The 16654-nt window shown below is 33.4% G+C and overlaps 2 protein-coding genes across 3 annotated transcripts; one reads left to right on the top strand and one right to left on the bottom strand.

The window, feature by feature from the left end:
• The first annotated feature begins 433 nt into the window (after positions 1–433).
• On the top strand, positions 434–3892 carry LOC125844679 (gibberellin 20 oxidase 2-like). Its single transcript, XM_049523997.1, has 3 exons — positions 434–888; positions 2250–2571; positions 3575–3892. The coding sequence occupies exons 1-3, from the start codon at positions 443–445 to the stop codon at positions 3836–3838; spliced, it is 1032 nt and encodes a 343-aa protein (XP_049379954.1). The 5' UTR covers positions 434–442; the 3' UTR covers positions 3839–3892.
• A 4585-nt stretch (positions 3893–8477) lies between these two features.
• Positions 8478–15824, bottom strand: LOC125845614 (uncharacterized). 2 transcript variants are annotated; one of them, XM_049525168.1, is made up of 3 exons: positions 15675–15824; positions 15443–15599; positions 8478–8853 (listed from the first exon to the last, which is right to left on the bottom strand). In XM_049525168.1, coding segments are annotated over exons 1-3 (273 nt in total). In that variant the 5' UTR covers positions 15790–15824; the 3' UTR covers positions 8478–8852. The 2 variants fall into 2 exon arrangements, with proteins under 2 accessions (XP_049381125.1, XP_049381124.1); XM_049525167.1 differs by having other exon boundaries at positions 8478–8844.
• Between the last annotated feature and the right edge of the window lie 830 nt (positions 15825–16654).

The following is a 16654-nucleotide window of genomic DNA, read 5'->3' as shown; positions in this document are numbered from 1 at the left end:
CTTCTTTTTATCTAGACATAAATTTAGCGTTTATAAAGTCTTAATAATATACCAATATGGGTTGTAGTGCACTGATGGGAGTGCTTCACCCTTAACTAGAGGTCTCGGGTTCAAGATCTGGGTTTGGAGAAAATTTTGTTGGGAGCGTCACCCCTGAATGGGCTCTGCAGTGCACGATCCGAATTTTGTCGGGGCTCCAATGTGGGCTCCGAACACTCTGGTGGGGAACCAAAAAAAAAAAAGAGTCTTAATATAATTATTAAGTTAACTTATAATAATAGGTAACCATACATAGCAAGGTTAATATGAAAATCTAAAAAAACGAAACTAAATATACTGACATTTTTTTACGTTATCAATATAAATAACTTAAATCCTTTATAAATGGAAGGAGGACATATATATATCAGCCACAAGTCCAGTGTCCCTTTTGTATTTCTCAATGGACACTTTTCATCAACAAACCAACATACCTAAAGAATTCATTTATCCCAAAGAAGACCTAATACAAGCACAAGAAGAGCTAAATGAGCCATTAATAGACCTAATTGGAGACATCAATTCTGTGTCCATGCTTGTCAAAACAGCTTGCTTGAACCATGGATTCTTTCAAGTTATAAACCATGGAGTTGATTCTAAATTAATTAACATGGCTCATGCTCATGTCAATCATTTCTTTAAGCTTCCATTAGAAGTAAAATTAAAGGTTCAAAAACAACATGGTAGTTTGTGGGGTTATTCAGGTGCCCATGCAGAGAGATTTACTTCAAGATTGCCATGGAAAGAAACATTATCCTTCAATTTTCATGAAAATGGTGGCTCTAATAAGAGTGGTATTGTTGTTGATTTCTTTGAATCTTCACTTGGAAAAGAATTTGAACAGATGGGGTAAGTTTACTTTGCACATTATATTTTATGTTGAAATTAATGTGAGGATATGTATCTCATTTGCACTACTAGAAAATAAGGAATCAGATAAAATTTCGTAGCTAAACAGTAAAATTTATATGTTAATCTCATTTAGCTACGAATTAATGATAGACAAAATTTCGTAGCTAAACATAAAAAATTCTATACTAATCTCATTTAGCTATGAATTAGCGTCGAATTAGAAGAATATTCATTAACTTCGAGATACTTAACATATTTAATTCCATGTTTTCTAGTAATGTATGGGATATCCAAAGTTTTTATATTTGCTTAAGATTTTATATTTACTACTTATTATGTATGTGCTTGGATTACTCCCTCCGTCCCATTTTATGTGGCAACATTTGACCGGGCACAAAGTTTAAGAAATAAATGAAGACTTTGAATTGTTTATCAAATTGCCCTTTAAAAAGTAGACTCTTTTTTCTCTCTCCTCATAAATGTATTGGAGTATTATTTTAAAATTAAGTGGGACCAACAAGGATAAAAGAGGAATTGTACCTTTATAAACTTACCATATAAGGAAATGTGACATTCTTTTTGGGACTGACCAAAAAGGAAATGGTGCCACATAAAATGGGACAGAGGGAGTATATATTATCGGTATAGTGTGAACAATTTCTATATCATCATTGCTATTTTTAAAGTTACCACATTATGTTTGCGATGATTCTAAATTACGACATGTTAATTTTGATTTATTTAATTTGATAATGTAAAGATTCTACACACTATCCATATACAAATTTTAGTATTTAACTATCATTTCATTAAAAAAAATTATACATCATTTATTCATTTTACATGAAAATAAAATACCGAATCAAACTATTACTGTAGCTGATCTAAAATATATCATGGAAGATGAACAAATAAATTGCCTCAAGGAACTCCAATATATTTAACATATATATATTTTATAAACTTGATAGGTACATATTTTCTCAGACTAGTTTCTCCTATGTCATCTAAAGTACTTGATATTATCTAGTAGAAACTAATTTACGTTTCAGGTACGTGAACAAAATTTCATATTGATAGTTGATAAGATTGGAATGATACACAAAAGATGTAAAGAGACTCTTAATAGTGTAAGTATTTTGGGAAAAAACGCACTGAATTGATATCATAAGTTAAAGGAAGGAAAACCTAATCGACTTAATATATGTAAACCGATTATAATGTAAAGAATTTCTTGTATGTCAATATGTTTTAAATAGCAAGTAATTTGTCTTATTTTTTGAAGTCGTTGATCCTACTTTTATGGATTTGTCACTTGTGATTATCAACCACATGACCATTTGCCCCCCACCCCGCAGATTGGTGTTTGAGAGATACTGCAAGGAAATGAAGAGAGTAGGACTTGTAATCATGGAGATACTTGGTATAAGCCTTGGTGTAGAAAAATGTTACTACAAAGACTTTTTCAAAGATACAAGTTCTATTATGAGATGTAATTTCTATCCAACTTGTCAAGATCCTAATTTAGTCCTTGGAACCCCACCTCATTGTGATCCAAATTCATTGACAATTCTTCATCAAGATCAAGTTGGAGGATTGGAAGTCTTTGTTGATAACAAATGGAAATCAGTCCAACCTAGGCATGATGCACTTGTCATCAATATTGGTGACACTTTTACGGTGAGTCCTAGGTTAAATTTTTCATGATCTAGTTCAAAAACTTCTTTTTTTAAAAAAAAAACTAAAAAAATATATGCTATGACAAATCAAATGTCAATTATGAAATTAAACATCAATACAACAACAACAATCCAGTGAAATCTGACTAAGTAGCTAAGGTATTGGGAGAGTAGAGTGTGCGCATACCTTACTATTACCTATGGGAGGTAGAGAGTCTGCTTTCTATTATACTATTTAAATTATCAAGAATATCTAGATTATTAGAGATTTTGTAAGAACTAGGGTCAGATAATTGCTCCAAATAATGTAAAAAACGTGTCATGGCTACAATTTCTGATTTAATATCATATCAAATAAAAACAAGATTAGGGTTTGTTTGATAAAGACAACACGTATGTACGTGACAACTTTATAAAGATAATTCTAAATTTAACTAGTCACTGTAAAAGTAAACTGTACCTCCAAAATAGGGCTAGCTAGAATGAAGAGAAGAGGTTGTGGAACACAACATGATAGGAACAAGCTAAAGTACTGTAATCTAATGCTTGCAACTTCACCTTTCATCTCTTAGGTACGTTTAAGGTTTTATAGCATGTTTGGCCAAGTTTCTACGAAGTTAAAAGTATATATATGTACGTTTATCAAAATAAAATAAAACAAAATAAAGAGTAAATCGAATAGGTATATGTTAATTTAACAAGCATATATATATATATATATAGAGTGAGTAGTAGGACTTAAACCCTACTAGAAAATAAAAAGATCAGCGACGGATAAAATCTGTAGCTAAACAACAAAAATTTCATGCTAATCTTATTGAGCTATGAATTAGTGATATATTATAACATAATTAAATTACCGCAGAGATTACTAACAAATTCCGCAACTAATTAATTTCATGTAGTATATCATATGCATATAAAATACTCAGATATGTAGTAGATAATACATGTAATATAGTTAAAAAAATGAATCATATTGTGTTGTTTTAATTAAATTGCAGGCACTATCAAATGGAATATACAAAAGTTGCTTGCACAGAGCAATAGTTAAGACACAAGTTGAAAGGATATCTTTGGCTTTTTTCTTGTGTCCAAAGGAGGACAAAGTGGTGGTACCCCCACAGCATCTTCTTGTCTCCAACTCAAGAATTTATCCGGACTTCACATGGTCTGATTTGCTCTATTTTACACAAAATCACTATAGACCTGATCATAATACTCTACAAAACTTCACTCTTTGGTTCCTTTCTTCTAAGCAGCCATAGCAAAAAATAAAAACAAATTAAATGTATATCTACTTTTTGTCCCTTAGCTTCTATATAATATAATATAATATAATATATATAATATGATTGTCGGCATATTATATTATATATGAAACTTCTACTACTTTTATTTTGTTTAGTATTGACCTGCGACTAAATTAAATGAAGAGATGTGATTTGTCAAGAATTTATATAATTGATTCATTCTGTTATATGACCCATTCTCTTGGAACTCCATAGTTATGTGTGTCTGGTATGAAGAAAAAATAATAATTTGGAAAATGTTTTCTAATTTTCTCATATTTGATTGGCTGAAATGTTTTTCAAATCAATTTATTTTTCTCAATTTAAGAAAAATAATTTACCTCCAAAAAATGAGAAACATTTTCTTAAACTCCTTTTCAACCTCACTACTCAACTTTCCACCCTAACTCAAGTCTCTGATGCCGAGTTTTGATACTAATATGAGAAATGACTCATAATTCTCGATTTAGGACCTGACTCCCAACCTTGATTCGAGACTCAACTCCCTCGTTCGGATTGGGGTCGGATTTTGGGTGTCGGGTTCTGGTTCAGAAGTCTTGTCTCAATTTGGATCTTGGATCACGAATCGAGAGTCAAGGTCAGGTCGGGGTTGGATCTTGAATTGGTCGTTGGGGTCATGTCCATATTCAAATGTCGAGTCCCGAATCGAGAGTCGGGGTCATGTTTTAGGTTGGATCTCGGGGGATGGATCGTCAGGGTTGTGTTCTGATTCAGATCTGGGGGTCGAGTTTCAGTTCAAATGTCGGGTTTCAGGTCGAGTGTCAAGGTCGGACCCCAGATTACTCGTCGGGGTCGCGTTCCAATTCAGGTGTCGTTATGTCAGGGTCGGTCCGGAATCGGTTATCAAGATTGGTTTCCGAACTAGAAACTATTTTCCGTATTTTCTACCCTCTAGCAAAAAATAAAAGATATTATCTGAAAAATATTTTTCATTCACCAACCAAACATAAGAAAATAAGTTAGAAATCAACTTATTTTCAAAGAAAATATTTTCTCCTTCATACCAAACTCCTCCGTCCAACAATAGTTGTCCACTATATTATTTTGGAATGTCCAACAACACTTGTTCACTTTATGAAATCAATAAATAATTTTACACTTAGTTCCTAATTTAGCCTTATTGTTAATTATAGTCATTTCTCTATTACATTTGTCAGTACATTGTATTTATTATATATAAAGGGTAATATTGTAGATTACCCTTTTATTTATAATTTCTTAAGAAGTGTGTAAAATCAATAGTAGACAAGTATTGTTGGAGTAACTATTATGAGTGTATATTTAATTTTGCACATTTTTCATCAAATTTCCAATTCCGCCCCTAAGGTTACGTCTAGGATTACATCAATTTTGTCTGAGTTCACAACTCGAAATTATAGTACTAGATGACATTTATATATGCATACGAAAAATAAGAAGACATCAAATATGTACAGCTTACCACTAGGACCACCTTAGTAGGGGCGCCTTTAAAAAATCGGTGGCCTAATGTTAAATCCGAATGGAGGCCTTAAATTCAAATATATATTTTTTATGAAGTTTATTATAGTCAATTATTTAATCTTTCTTGAAACATAGTATTCATAATTTGTCGAACTTCTATTACTTCTTTGCTCTTTTATGAAAAGTTTTTATTTTCTACAAGTAATACTCGATATTTTTTAATAAAAATACGTATAACCTATTATTTTTTTAAAAAATGAGGCCCTCAAATTTTGGGGCCTAAGGCAATTGCTTTTTTTTTTTCAAAGTTGTAGAGCCGCCCCTGCACCTTAGGAGGAACTCCTTCGCTGTTTAGAGGATTGGAATTTTTATTAAAAAGATTTAAAATATAAAAAAGTAAACACACGAAAACGGTAAAGAGATTTCAACATACAATATATTTGAGTGAAATGTAGAGTTGGTACTTGGTAGTTAAATAATTACTATAACAAATGACTACATTCAATATGAAATAACTTCAATATTATTTTAATATTAAAATATTACTCAAACACACTTCTCATACATCTTTATATGTGTATAAATATTACTGTGAAATAAAAAAAAATCGACTATAAGGATGTAAACTAAAACATATGGCCACGTGAGTTTGTAATATTTTGTGTTGAGTTTGCATATTTTCAATTTTTTTTTAAACTTAGTTGTATAGTACTGATTTTTATAGAGAAGAGATGTCAATCGATTCTTGAATAACTCCACCATTGAAGAGAACTACATAAAAGCCCCTTTAAGAACAAAACGAGAATTGAAAAAAAATTATAATGCTTAAGCTAAATTTCAATTAAATACTGAGTGAAAAATACAAAAAATATAAAAACTCATAACTTTTCAAAGAAAATAGACATTTGACCAACCTCGAATAGTCCAATGAGAGGAGGCCCTTCCATATGGAGCTAAAAACTAGCCGATATTATTGGCAGAGTACGACTAGATCTAGTACTGCTGCATGAAATGGATTTTAACTTATTGTCTATTTTCTTTGTTTTAATTTGCTTATTTTAATTTAATACAAAAAGAATTTTTAAAAACCAATCGTGTAATGTTAAATTAAAGGTAAAAAACATAAATTTCACTAGTTTAGAAGCCAATTACCCCTTCATGCGATTTTTCAATATTACGGATCTTACTAAAATTTTGGACTTCGAATCGCTCCAGATAAATGTATCTCGAATACATGAAATCAAAATTTGATATGATTTATTTGAGATACACTGAATCCAAATAGATTCTCATGTAATTTGACTCTCTCGCTAGCCTCTTTTCCTTATCTTGCTCTACTTTCTCCTTATGTATTTCTGTTTCAAAATAAATCTGATATATATCTAGTATCTTAGACATGTATCTAGTATGATTCACATGTAAGTGAGATACATAGATTATCTCGCTCGCCTCTCTCCCTATTTCAATAAATTTGATAACAAAAATACATGTATCTAGCCTCTAGGTGTATCTAACTTGAAATTGAGTATGAAATTATAATTAGTGAGACAATATGTAATTATTTCAAACCATATAAAGAATTAGTAAATATAATATGAATATTTGTATATTTAGATAGTTTTTCCTTAAATTAAAAATATGTCAAAATCAACCTAACCCATCCACTCGTATAAACCACGTTGCATAGGTGATGGGATCATCTTTCCAACTTCCATCACTTTTCAACTATGGAAGGAACAAATTATTGCATGTACTAGTTAGCACACATATATCATTAATTCACTAATCATTAGTAGTAAAAATTACAATTAGAATTTAAGAAAAAAATTCACTCTCTCATAACAGAAAGTATGCTAATGCCCTTACCGTCTAATTTTTGAGGTGTATATATCCTTTAGACCAACGGAGGAACACGTGTCTCAATCTTAAGACCTATCCAAATTTTATTTGCTTTTTACCTATAATTAAAAGACCCACCCAAGAAATTCAAAACCCACCCAAATAACTTGAAACCCACACTAATTATAATCCAAAACACCCCAAAAACTGCCATGGTAATAAACCTAGGCAAAGATTAAAGTGTTCAAATTGACTGAGATTTCCGACAAAGTTCAAATCTTCTCAACAATTTAGTCCTCAAAGTGCTCACTTTACTTATTGTTTTTGGAGCATTTCGATTTTTGAATTTATCTTCTCATTTAGTGATGGGTTTTTAGATCTGACCTGATGATAGTATGTTGTTGAGATTTTTGATAAAGTTTTGATATTTTCATCAATTTGGTCTTCAAAGTGTTCCATTACTTCTTTAAGCATATTAGGGCTTGTAATTTGTTGATTGAAGTATAGTAAATTCTTACCCTAAATTTAATTTTCTTTCCTTGGAATTTGAAAGTTTATTGATATTAATTTTGTTTTCGATTTGATTCTTTGATATGCTTCAGTGTAGTGCTTTTCATTTGAGATGTATGATGTTGCCAAAATGCTCTTTAATCTTGTGGTCTTGATCATGTCATATGAAAATTAAAATTTAAGAGTTGCTAAAAAGAGAGACATTCTCTTTGAAAACTTTTTTTTTTAAAGAAAAAAGTCAAACAAATTACTCCCTCCGTCCCTATCTACTGTCCCTATTTACTTGTCAAATATTTCCTGACTTAATTTCCCTTTTTACTTGTCATTTTTGACAAATCAAGAGAGGACAAAAAAATTTCTTCCTATTATATCCTCAATTTATTAATATTGAATTAATGTTTTTGAAAAATATAGTGCGTAAATATATTTAAGCCTATCAATTAATAAAGATAAAATAGTAAACTCACTATATCCATCATTGTTTTCTTAATAAACATGTGAAGTCAAAATTTGAAAAATATAGTGCGTAACTTTTGAACTTCTTTCCCACAACACCATAATCTTTTTCTTTTTGGTAAGGAACTAAAAATGAGCTATAATGTCAAACTTAAAATTTAATCTATAACCTTAAAGGCTAAAATATACTTTTGAACTCCCTTTACCACTTATACTAGAACTAGTTTAGTGTACGTGCTTCACACTGATATAGGTGAAAATTCCCTTATTTGGTTTCATCTACTGATAGTTACCACTCCCAAACAGGCTCAAATCTAAGGCTTCCATACGATTTGCATAGCTTTTGAAAATCATCAACCACTTACACTGAAACCACAATATAATTACAATTGTAACATGTCAACTTAACAAAAAGTAAAAATAAATTAAGAAATAATCGAGGACACTTTTCTCTCCAAATGGTTACATAATCTTCTGCATTATTATCTAATTCATTGCAAATATTTTTTGGCATTGCAATCACTAACCCATATGTTATACACACTGATGAAACAGCACTATACATGTGGAAAAATTAGGAGTTTTTAAGTGTAAAACAGGATCAGCTGAAGATAAATGTGCTGATTACAGAGATTGGCACCTGATGCTCCCCAAAGCACAAAAACTTCAGCTTCTAATCCTGGACAGTGGACACCATCACGCTTACGGCTTACCTATACAGTCTAAAGTCAAACTAAATCACAAAAAGCCCCAAAAATGATATATGCAAGCTCAAGAGGTATCTGCACAATATTACACAATTCTTATATTGTTTGTGCTTGAAATAAAATAAACTATACAGCAACTACTGAAATGACTTATGAAGAAAAAGCTTTTGCATTAATAGATGTGTTTCTTAACTAAAAGATATGCTATGTTTAGGCAAAAGGTAATAATACAACAATATGTGACAGCATCCTTAAGATTTCGATACTGAAAGTAGAGGTGAAAAACTCAAGAGTGTTGATGAATTTGCTTCTACAATATTTTATGTTAACCAATGTATCAACTCTGTAGTACCTAAACTAGCATGAATGATATTTTTGACACAGAAAGATCAGATTATAAGGATTCATATAACAGGTAAACACTGGTATGTTTGTGATTTATGAGACCAAAGACAATCAGTCTTCAACCACAAAGGACTCATCGCAAATCGCTGGTCACCAGAAATGCACTCAATATGTAAAATTATGCAGTAAGAATGCTCATTACATTACACTAGGGCATTTAGGATTGTAAATGAGAAAGTATGGGGTGATTCTAAATAGTAAAGAGACCGATCATCAATAGTCGGCAGTTTCACTGACTCTCTCACAGCACCAAAGAGAATAACTTGACACGTAAAAAGTTATTCATGAATTTCAAGTTAGCAGAGCAGCATACAAAATGGATACTTAGATAAAGCGAGTAAACTTTAAGATAGAATAGGCTATTTGTGATGGTTAAATGGATACTTACATCAAAGGAATAAACTTTCCAAAGGCTAGGCTATTTGAGGTGGTTAATGATATATCTTAGAAGATATGGGCATAAAAAGAACTAATGTTGATTGTAGGAAGTTCCATTCCACGATTACTTAAGAGTGGTGAAGGGGACTAGAACAAGCAATCAATATATACTTTTTTCTATAAGGAACAGCTGGTGTATACAAAAACTACGTATGAACCCTTCACCTCAAAACCCAGTTTGTTACCCAAATTCTCAAAACATCTATTATTCAAATCTAGCTCATTATAACACCTTTTCACCCCAAGAGCACTCTCAGTCTTTCACTAGGTTGTCAAAGTTAGAATTCCCTAGATTTACTAGGAAGGATTTCTAAGCTTGGTGGTATAAGGTGGAATGAGTTTTTTTGATGAAGTTCGCCCTCATCTGAAGGTGGTAGTGGTATCCTTACACTTCGATGATAGTGCTCTCCAGTGGCATCAGACCTTCATGAGGAATAGATCACATCTTCCGCCTCCTACTTGGGAGGAGTATATTTTTGCTTTGGTTGATCAGTTTGGGGGTTAATATGATGATACCATAAGTTAACTTGTTTCATGAAACGAACTGGGGGAGTGATTAAGTTTCAGGAATCCTTTGATAGAGCCATGACTAGGATTCATATGGATCCTAACCATGCTATCAACATATTCTTAAAGGATTGAAGCCAAAATTTAGTGATGTTGTATGAATTCATAGACCTTATTCTTTTCCAGAATCAATATTCTTTAAGCAATCGAAAGATATGAAGAGTTCTCCATCATTTCCTAACTCCAATAATAACAGATCTACTACCTTGCTATGCTCAGGTTAAACCACTGACCACACCAACTATCATTTGTCCAAGCCTACTTAACTTGCCTTGGATGACAAAATCAAGAGATAAGTAATACATACAGGGTGGCTTTCGAAGGGTTGAAAAAGAAACCATAGCCTTGTTGATGAAGATTGATGAGAGGAAATCACAACTAGATAAGAAGGGGCCTGGTAAGGCACAGTTTCTACCCCAAAGAGCAGAGGAATTGGGAAAAACAAGTTGGAAAAACCTAAAATCCAGCTTGACTGAAGAAGTGGAAGGAAACAGAAGTAGAGGGAGGAATCTGAGTTTAACTTTTAAATGAAAGTTAATCTGCTGACTGGAATGTAAGAGGGTTGAACAACCAGAGCAAGAGAGAAATGGTGAAGAGTTTAATGCAAAAAGGGAAGGCGCATGTCTAATGCTTTCAAGAAACAAAGATCCACAAGGAAGTTGAAGTAATGGCTAAGCAATTATGGTCATGCCGATGGATGAAGTGTGCGTGGGGGGGGGGGGGGGGGGGGGGGCGGGGGGGGGGGGGGGGGGTGGGTGGGGGTTCTTATGATGTGGGACAATAGAAGCTGGAGTGGCCTCTAGTTGAATCTGGGCAATACTCCATTACTTACGAGTTTGTATCAACTCATTACTTCTATACCTGGTACCTCAATGGAGTGTATCAACTCAGAACCATCTGTGATGGTCCTTGGGTCACCTGACTTTAATACCAACAGAACTATGGAAGAAAGAAGAGGACAAAATCTCTTTTGTTATGTCTGACTTCTCAACGTGGATACAAGAGATGGAATTACATGACCCCCATTTACATTGGTGGAATCTTTTCTTGGTTTAGAGGCCTTAATCATCCAAGTGCAGCTACGCTAGATAGATTCATATTCTCTATGGAATGGGAAGAAAAATTCAAAAATATCAAGCAAAAGTTGCTACCTAGAGTGCTCTCTCACCACTGCCCTATAATGTTAGAATGTGGAAACTAGGAGAAGAAAAGGTCAAATTTCAAGTTTGAGAACTGGTGGCTCAAGGTGGAAGGCTTCACTGATCTAATTCAAACATGGTGGAATGAATTCTTGGTGGAAGGATGCCCAAACTACAGACTAAACGTTAAACTAAGAATGCTCAAGGAAAAACTCAAGGAATGGCGCAACGCAAATTTTGGGAAGCTGGTAAATAAGAAGAATAGTTTACTTGAAGAATTGGCTGAAATTGATGAGTTACAGGGAGCAAGAGATTTGACTGAAGATGAAATGAAGGTAAGAGCCACCATAGTAGTGGAGTTGGAAGAGCCGGCAAAAAATGAAGAATCAAAGTAGAGACAGAAATCAAGAGTATTATGGAAAGAAAGGAATGCTAAATGTTCTGGGGATAAGAGTAACAACATTCAGAAGATTATAATGAATAGCGTTAGCCTTTTGTATTTTAGGTGTAAACAAGATGTGATGGGGCCATGGGGGATACATAACTTTTTGTTGATTTCATAGGCAATTTGTAATCTCTCTAGGGGTAGTTTTTATATGCTTTGATGAGATAGTAAGTGGCCTATGCTCATCATTAGTTGATGATGAGACTTTTGTGACAGTTACCCTTATCTCAAAAAAAAAAAGAAGAGAAAAGTTTGAGCCCTAGTTATGTTATAAATATGATAAGAAACATCAACCTGAACATGTGTGTAAGGCCAAGGCACATTTATTCTTATTGGAATTGGAAGTGGAGGTAGCATAAGAAGTAGTGGAGGAAGAAGAACAGGTTAATGTGGAATGGATGGCAAAGGCGCATGAAATCTCTATTGATGCTCTTAATAGGACAAGTGGTTATACTTGATATTGGCTCCACTCAAAAGTCACAACTTCCTTGATAGAGCTTTAGTATCTAGGATGGGCTGGAAGGTGGACCCTTATCAGCTCCTTCATGCAAGCTTGGCAGATGGGAATCCAGTGCCAGTATCAGGAATTTGCTAGGGACTAGAATGATTACTGCAATGCATTGTATGATGTGGTTTTGGGAGTGTAGCAACTATGTGACTTAGGGGACATCTTGCTTGACTTTAAGAAGTTGACTATGTTGTTTGAGCATCAAGGTAAACTGTTTTCACTAAAGGGTGTGGTATCTTAAATGAAGAGATGAGAAAGGGTAAATAAGAGAAGAGTGAGCAGGATCAAGGAAAAGAACCAGTAGTGGTATTGCAGGAACATGAGGAGGTATTCATGGAACCAAAAGAATTGCCTCCCTTCATATGGCAATTTGATCATATCACATTGAAGGAAAGGTCCAATCCCGTCAATACAAGGCCTAATACAACACAGTTTGTAACACATTTGCACATTTGCTTTTCTATTGGTGTTGGTAGGCAAGAAAGATGCCAGCTAAAGACTGTGTGAAAATTACAGCACTCTAAATCATATTACTATCAAAGACAAATATCACATACTCATCATACAAGAGTTGTTGGATGAATTGGGATGTTAATATGTGTATTCAAAGATAGACCTCAGATTTGGGTATCATCATATTATAATGACGCCACCTGATGTCCACAAAACTTACTTTAGGACACATTATGAATATCTAATCATGCCTTTTGACCTAACTAATGCTCCTTCTATCTTCCAGATCTTAATGAATCGTGTCTTCAAGGAGTAATTGAGGAAATTCATCTTAATCTTTTTTGATGACATATTGATCTTCAGTTAGAACTTGGAGGAGCATGTTAAGCATTTGAGGGTTACTTTCATGCCAAAAGATCTAAGAGTCATTTTGCTACGGCAAGCATTGAGTTAGGTAATTGCATCTTCTTAGCTCAAAGAGGTTTCTACTAACCCTAAAAAAAAGTCCAGATAGTTCAGTAACGGCCTATGCCTGCCAACACCAAATAGTTGAGGGGATTCTTAGGATTGGTCAGGTACGACAGAAGGTCCATAGAAGGATATAGACGGATTAACAAACCCCTAATTGATTTGCTGAAGAAAGTGGGTTCAATTGGACTAACAGATCAGCAGCAACATCTTCAAAGAAGGCTTTAACTTCAGCTTCAGTATTGACATTAACTGATTTCTCCTTGGTTTTCACTATGAAGATAGATGCATATGATGTAGATATTGGGACAGTACCGATGCAAAAAGGGCAAGCAATTGCTTATTTAAGCTAGCACATATCTAATCAACACGAAGTTATGTATGTGTATGACAAAGAACTGCTAGCACGAATAATGGCTACGACAAAGCGGGGTCAGTAATTGGTAGCCAGAAACTTCACTGTCAACGCTGATCAGAAGGGTCTAAAATTCATATTAGAACTGAAATTGCACAAATGAAGCACAACTTAAATGGGTGAGTAAGTAGATGCAATTTTTTTTTTTTTGAGAAGGTAGTAAGTTGATGCAATATTTTTTTTTTTGAGAAAGTAGTAAGTTGATGCAATATGATTTTGAGATTTGAGTATAAGAAGGGGAAGGAGAACAAAGCAAATGCCTTCTTTACATTGTCCACAATGAGGACAAATCTAATGCAGGCCATAATGGATAGCTGAAATTGAAATATAAAACTGGTCAAGTAATTCATAAGTTGGATTTCCTCAAGGAGGATATCAAAGGTTATGCCCTTGTCAGCAAGCAGGGAAAATGGAAATTTGGTAGTAGAGTCTACCTTATCTTTAAGGATGGAAATGTTGAAGTTGTGCATGACTCTGTAGTTGGTGGTCAATTTGGGATTCATCACACCTACAGGCAAGTGGTTGCTTTTTTTACTGGAAAGGTCTCAAAGATGATGCGGTTAACTATGTGGAGAAGTGTGATGTGTTTCAGAAAAGTAAATATGATCACTCTGCCTATCAGGGGTTATTCCATTACTAGCTTGGAATAGCATTAGTAACAATTTCATTGAAGTGTTGCCTAAGTCAGAAGGAAAGTTAAATGGGTAGTGGTCGATAGATAAACTAAATATGCATACTTCCTAGCACTGTCACACCCTGATTCTGCTTGTTGTGGATATTGTCAGGCTATTCATTAAGCATATCTTCAAACTTCATGCGATGCATGAGCACATTGTAAGTGATAGGAATCTAATTCTCACTTGTAAACTATGGCAAGAAATATTTACCATACAACGAGTAACCCTGAAAAACATCCATTGCATATAACCCTCGATCAGGTGTGCGGAGACCTACTTAAAATATTAGTGCACTGATTCACCTTCAAATTGGACACTCTATTTGAGTTTGCAGAATGATGGTATGCTACCACCTTCCATACTTCCATCCAAACCACTCCTTAAGAAGATTTGTATGGACAACCCCCTCCCCCGCATTTACCTTATGTTCAAGGTGACTGGGGTGAGTGAAGTAGACAAAAGTTTTAACTTTCAATTGCCATGGAATTCAAATTGCAGTTGCTTAAGTTTCAATGCTTCATCTATCCAGATCTCAGCACAAAATGGTAGACCATGCCAACTAGATATGATGATAAGCAGTTTTCAAGGTGGGAGATCCGGTCTATCTTAATATCCAACCATACAGAAAACTGATTTTGTCTAGCAAGCATTTCTCTAAAATTTCTTCCAAATACCATGACCCCTATCAAATTGTTCAGAAGATGGGAAATGCTGCTTATAAGCTCTCCTTACCAAAACAGTTACTATTACATCCTACCTTCTGTGTTTTTTTATCAAACCCTATTATGAAGTCCTAAATTAGATGGTACATTCTCCAATATCAGATTTATCCAGTCCTTACTTTCCTCAGTTTTCAGGTTTCTTCGTTCAAGTTTAATTCAGTTTTCTTTTTCAAGTTTACATCATATCCTTTTAAGCAAAGCACACAAAAGAGAATATTAACAATTAAAGCATTTTGTGGTAAAACAACTTAATAACAACAAGTGAGATTTTAATAGATCAGTTGATTGACTACATGAACTTTCACCTCACTCAGTTAGCTAAAGTTAGTTGTAAAGGTGCAGAATCTCAGACTAGAAAAGGTTTTACCACTGGGAAGCAGAAGATTGTGAGTCCATGTTGTTGTAAATTTGAGTGAACCGACCCCGATTTTCAGGTTTCGGCTTGACGGTTTTCTTCCGCAAACCAAAGATTTCTTGTACCAAAGGAACATGAACCAGCACTAATTTCCAAGCTAAAAACCAACCTGCACAAATCTCAGATCAAGTTCTTATTCTTATAGATAACCCAAATTGCAGATTCTTACCATGAAAATACAGACCTAATATAAGTAAGGAGAAGACGAAGACGATAGCAAGAAGGGGACGAAAGAGGAATAAACTGAGAAATTCCAACGATGATACGGAGGCATTCAGCTCATAGGAAGACGACTCCATGATTCGACTGAGGATGGAATTTTGTGGAATAATATGAGTTGATGAAGTAGGAAGTAAAGTAGGCTTGACTAATTATTTTTGTAAATAAAATATGGCTTCATTTTAAATATTTTTTTGCAAAATTTAAAAATTATGTCCAAGTTTTAAGTTTTATAAATTTAATTAAAATTATAAATTTGAAGTTGAAATTCTACCTTTGAAGTGAATTTTGGGATTTAATATTAGAATTTTAAGTTGAAGTTCAAGTTTTATTTAAAAATGAATAAACTAATACAGATCTAAAATTAAAATTATTTGAAATTGTATGTCTAAACGACTTCTTCATAACTCTTTATTTGGAGCGGGACAAATCTAATTTGGGAAAAGCGTTAAAAATGTCCTTAGCCAGAGGCGTATCTAGGATTTCGGCTAGATGGGTGCACGATTACGAAAAAAATGTATCTTAAATATAAATTTGATCAATTTGACTTTTAGTTTGTAATATGAACCATTAAAGTTTAAAAATTATAGGTCCAAAATATATAACACTACTAGTTTTAAATTTTAATATACACATTTGATTTAATTATATAAAAAATTTACAATGCTAAATTTTTTAGGAATTCTCAATGTAACACACTTGAAAATTTTGAAAGAATAAAGGAAAAAAACAAAAGAAAAATTAGTTGAAACGACAAAAGTGTAACTGATAACCACTTGGAAAAGTGTTACTCAAAGGGACAAGATAGATATAAGATTTAAATTTATATCTCTCACTTAGAGAAGTGCACTCAATCATCATCGCATTATTATATGATATTTTGAACATGGGTTCACACATCTATAGTTAAATATTTTTTAAAAAATATAACACTACTATATATGA

The sequence above is a fragment of the Solanum stenotomum genome, chromosome 11 (genome assembly GCF_019186545.1).
Source record: "Solanum stenotomum isolate F172 chromosome 11, ASM1918654v1, whole genome shotgun sequence".
NCBI classification, from domain to species: domain Eukaryota; kingdom Viridiplantae; phylum Streptophyta; class Magnoliopsida; order Solanales; family Solanaceae; genus Solanum; species Solanum stenotomum.
This window is presented reverse-complemented; position numbering and strand designations above follow the sequence as displayed.

Bases quoted from the DNA above. Each gene is read 5' to 3' on its own strand.
- LOC125845614 (XM_049525167.1), bottom strand. From the start codon at position 15,789: ATGGAGTCGTCTTCCTATGAGCTGAATGCCTCCGTATCATCGTTGGAA. The intron at 15,600-15,674 runs GTCTGTATTTTC...AGATTTGTGCAG, and splicing joins CTTCTCCTTACTTATATTAG to GTTGGTTTTTAGCTTGGAAA.
- LOC125844679 (XM_049523997.1), top strand. From the start codon at position 443: ATGGACACTTTTCATCAACAAACCAACATACCTAAAGAATTCATTTAT. The intron at 889-2,249 runs GTAAGTTTACTT...CCCACCCCGCAG, and splicing joins AAAGAATTTGAACAGATGGG to ATTGGTGTTTGAGAGATACT. The intron at 2,572-3,574 runs GTGAGTCCTAGG...ATTAAATTGCAG, and splicing joins ATATTGGTGACACTTTTACG to GCACTATCAAATGGAATATA.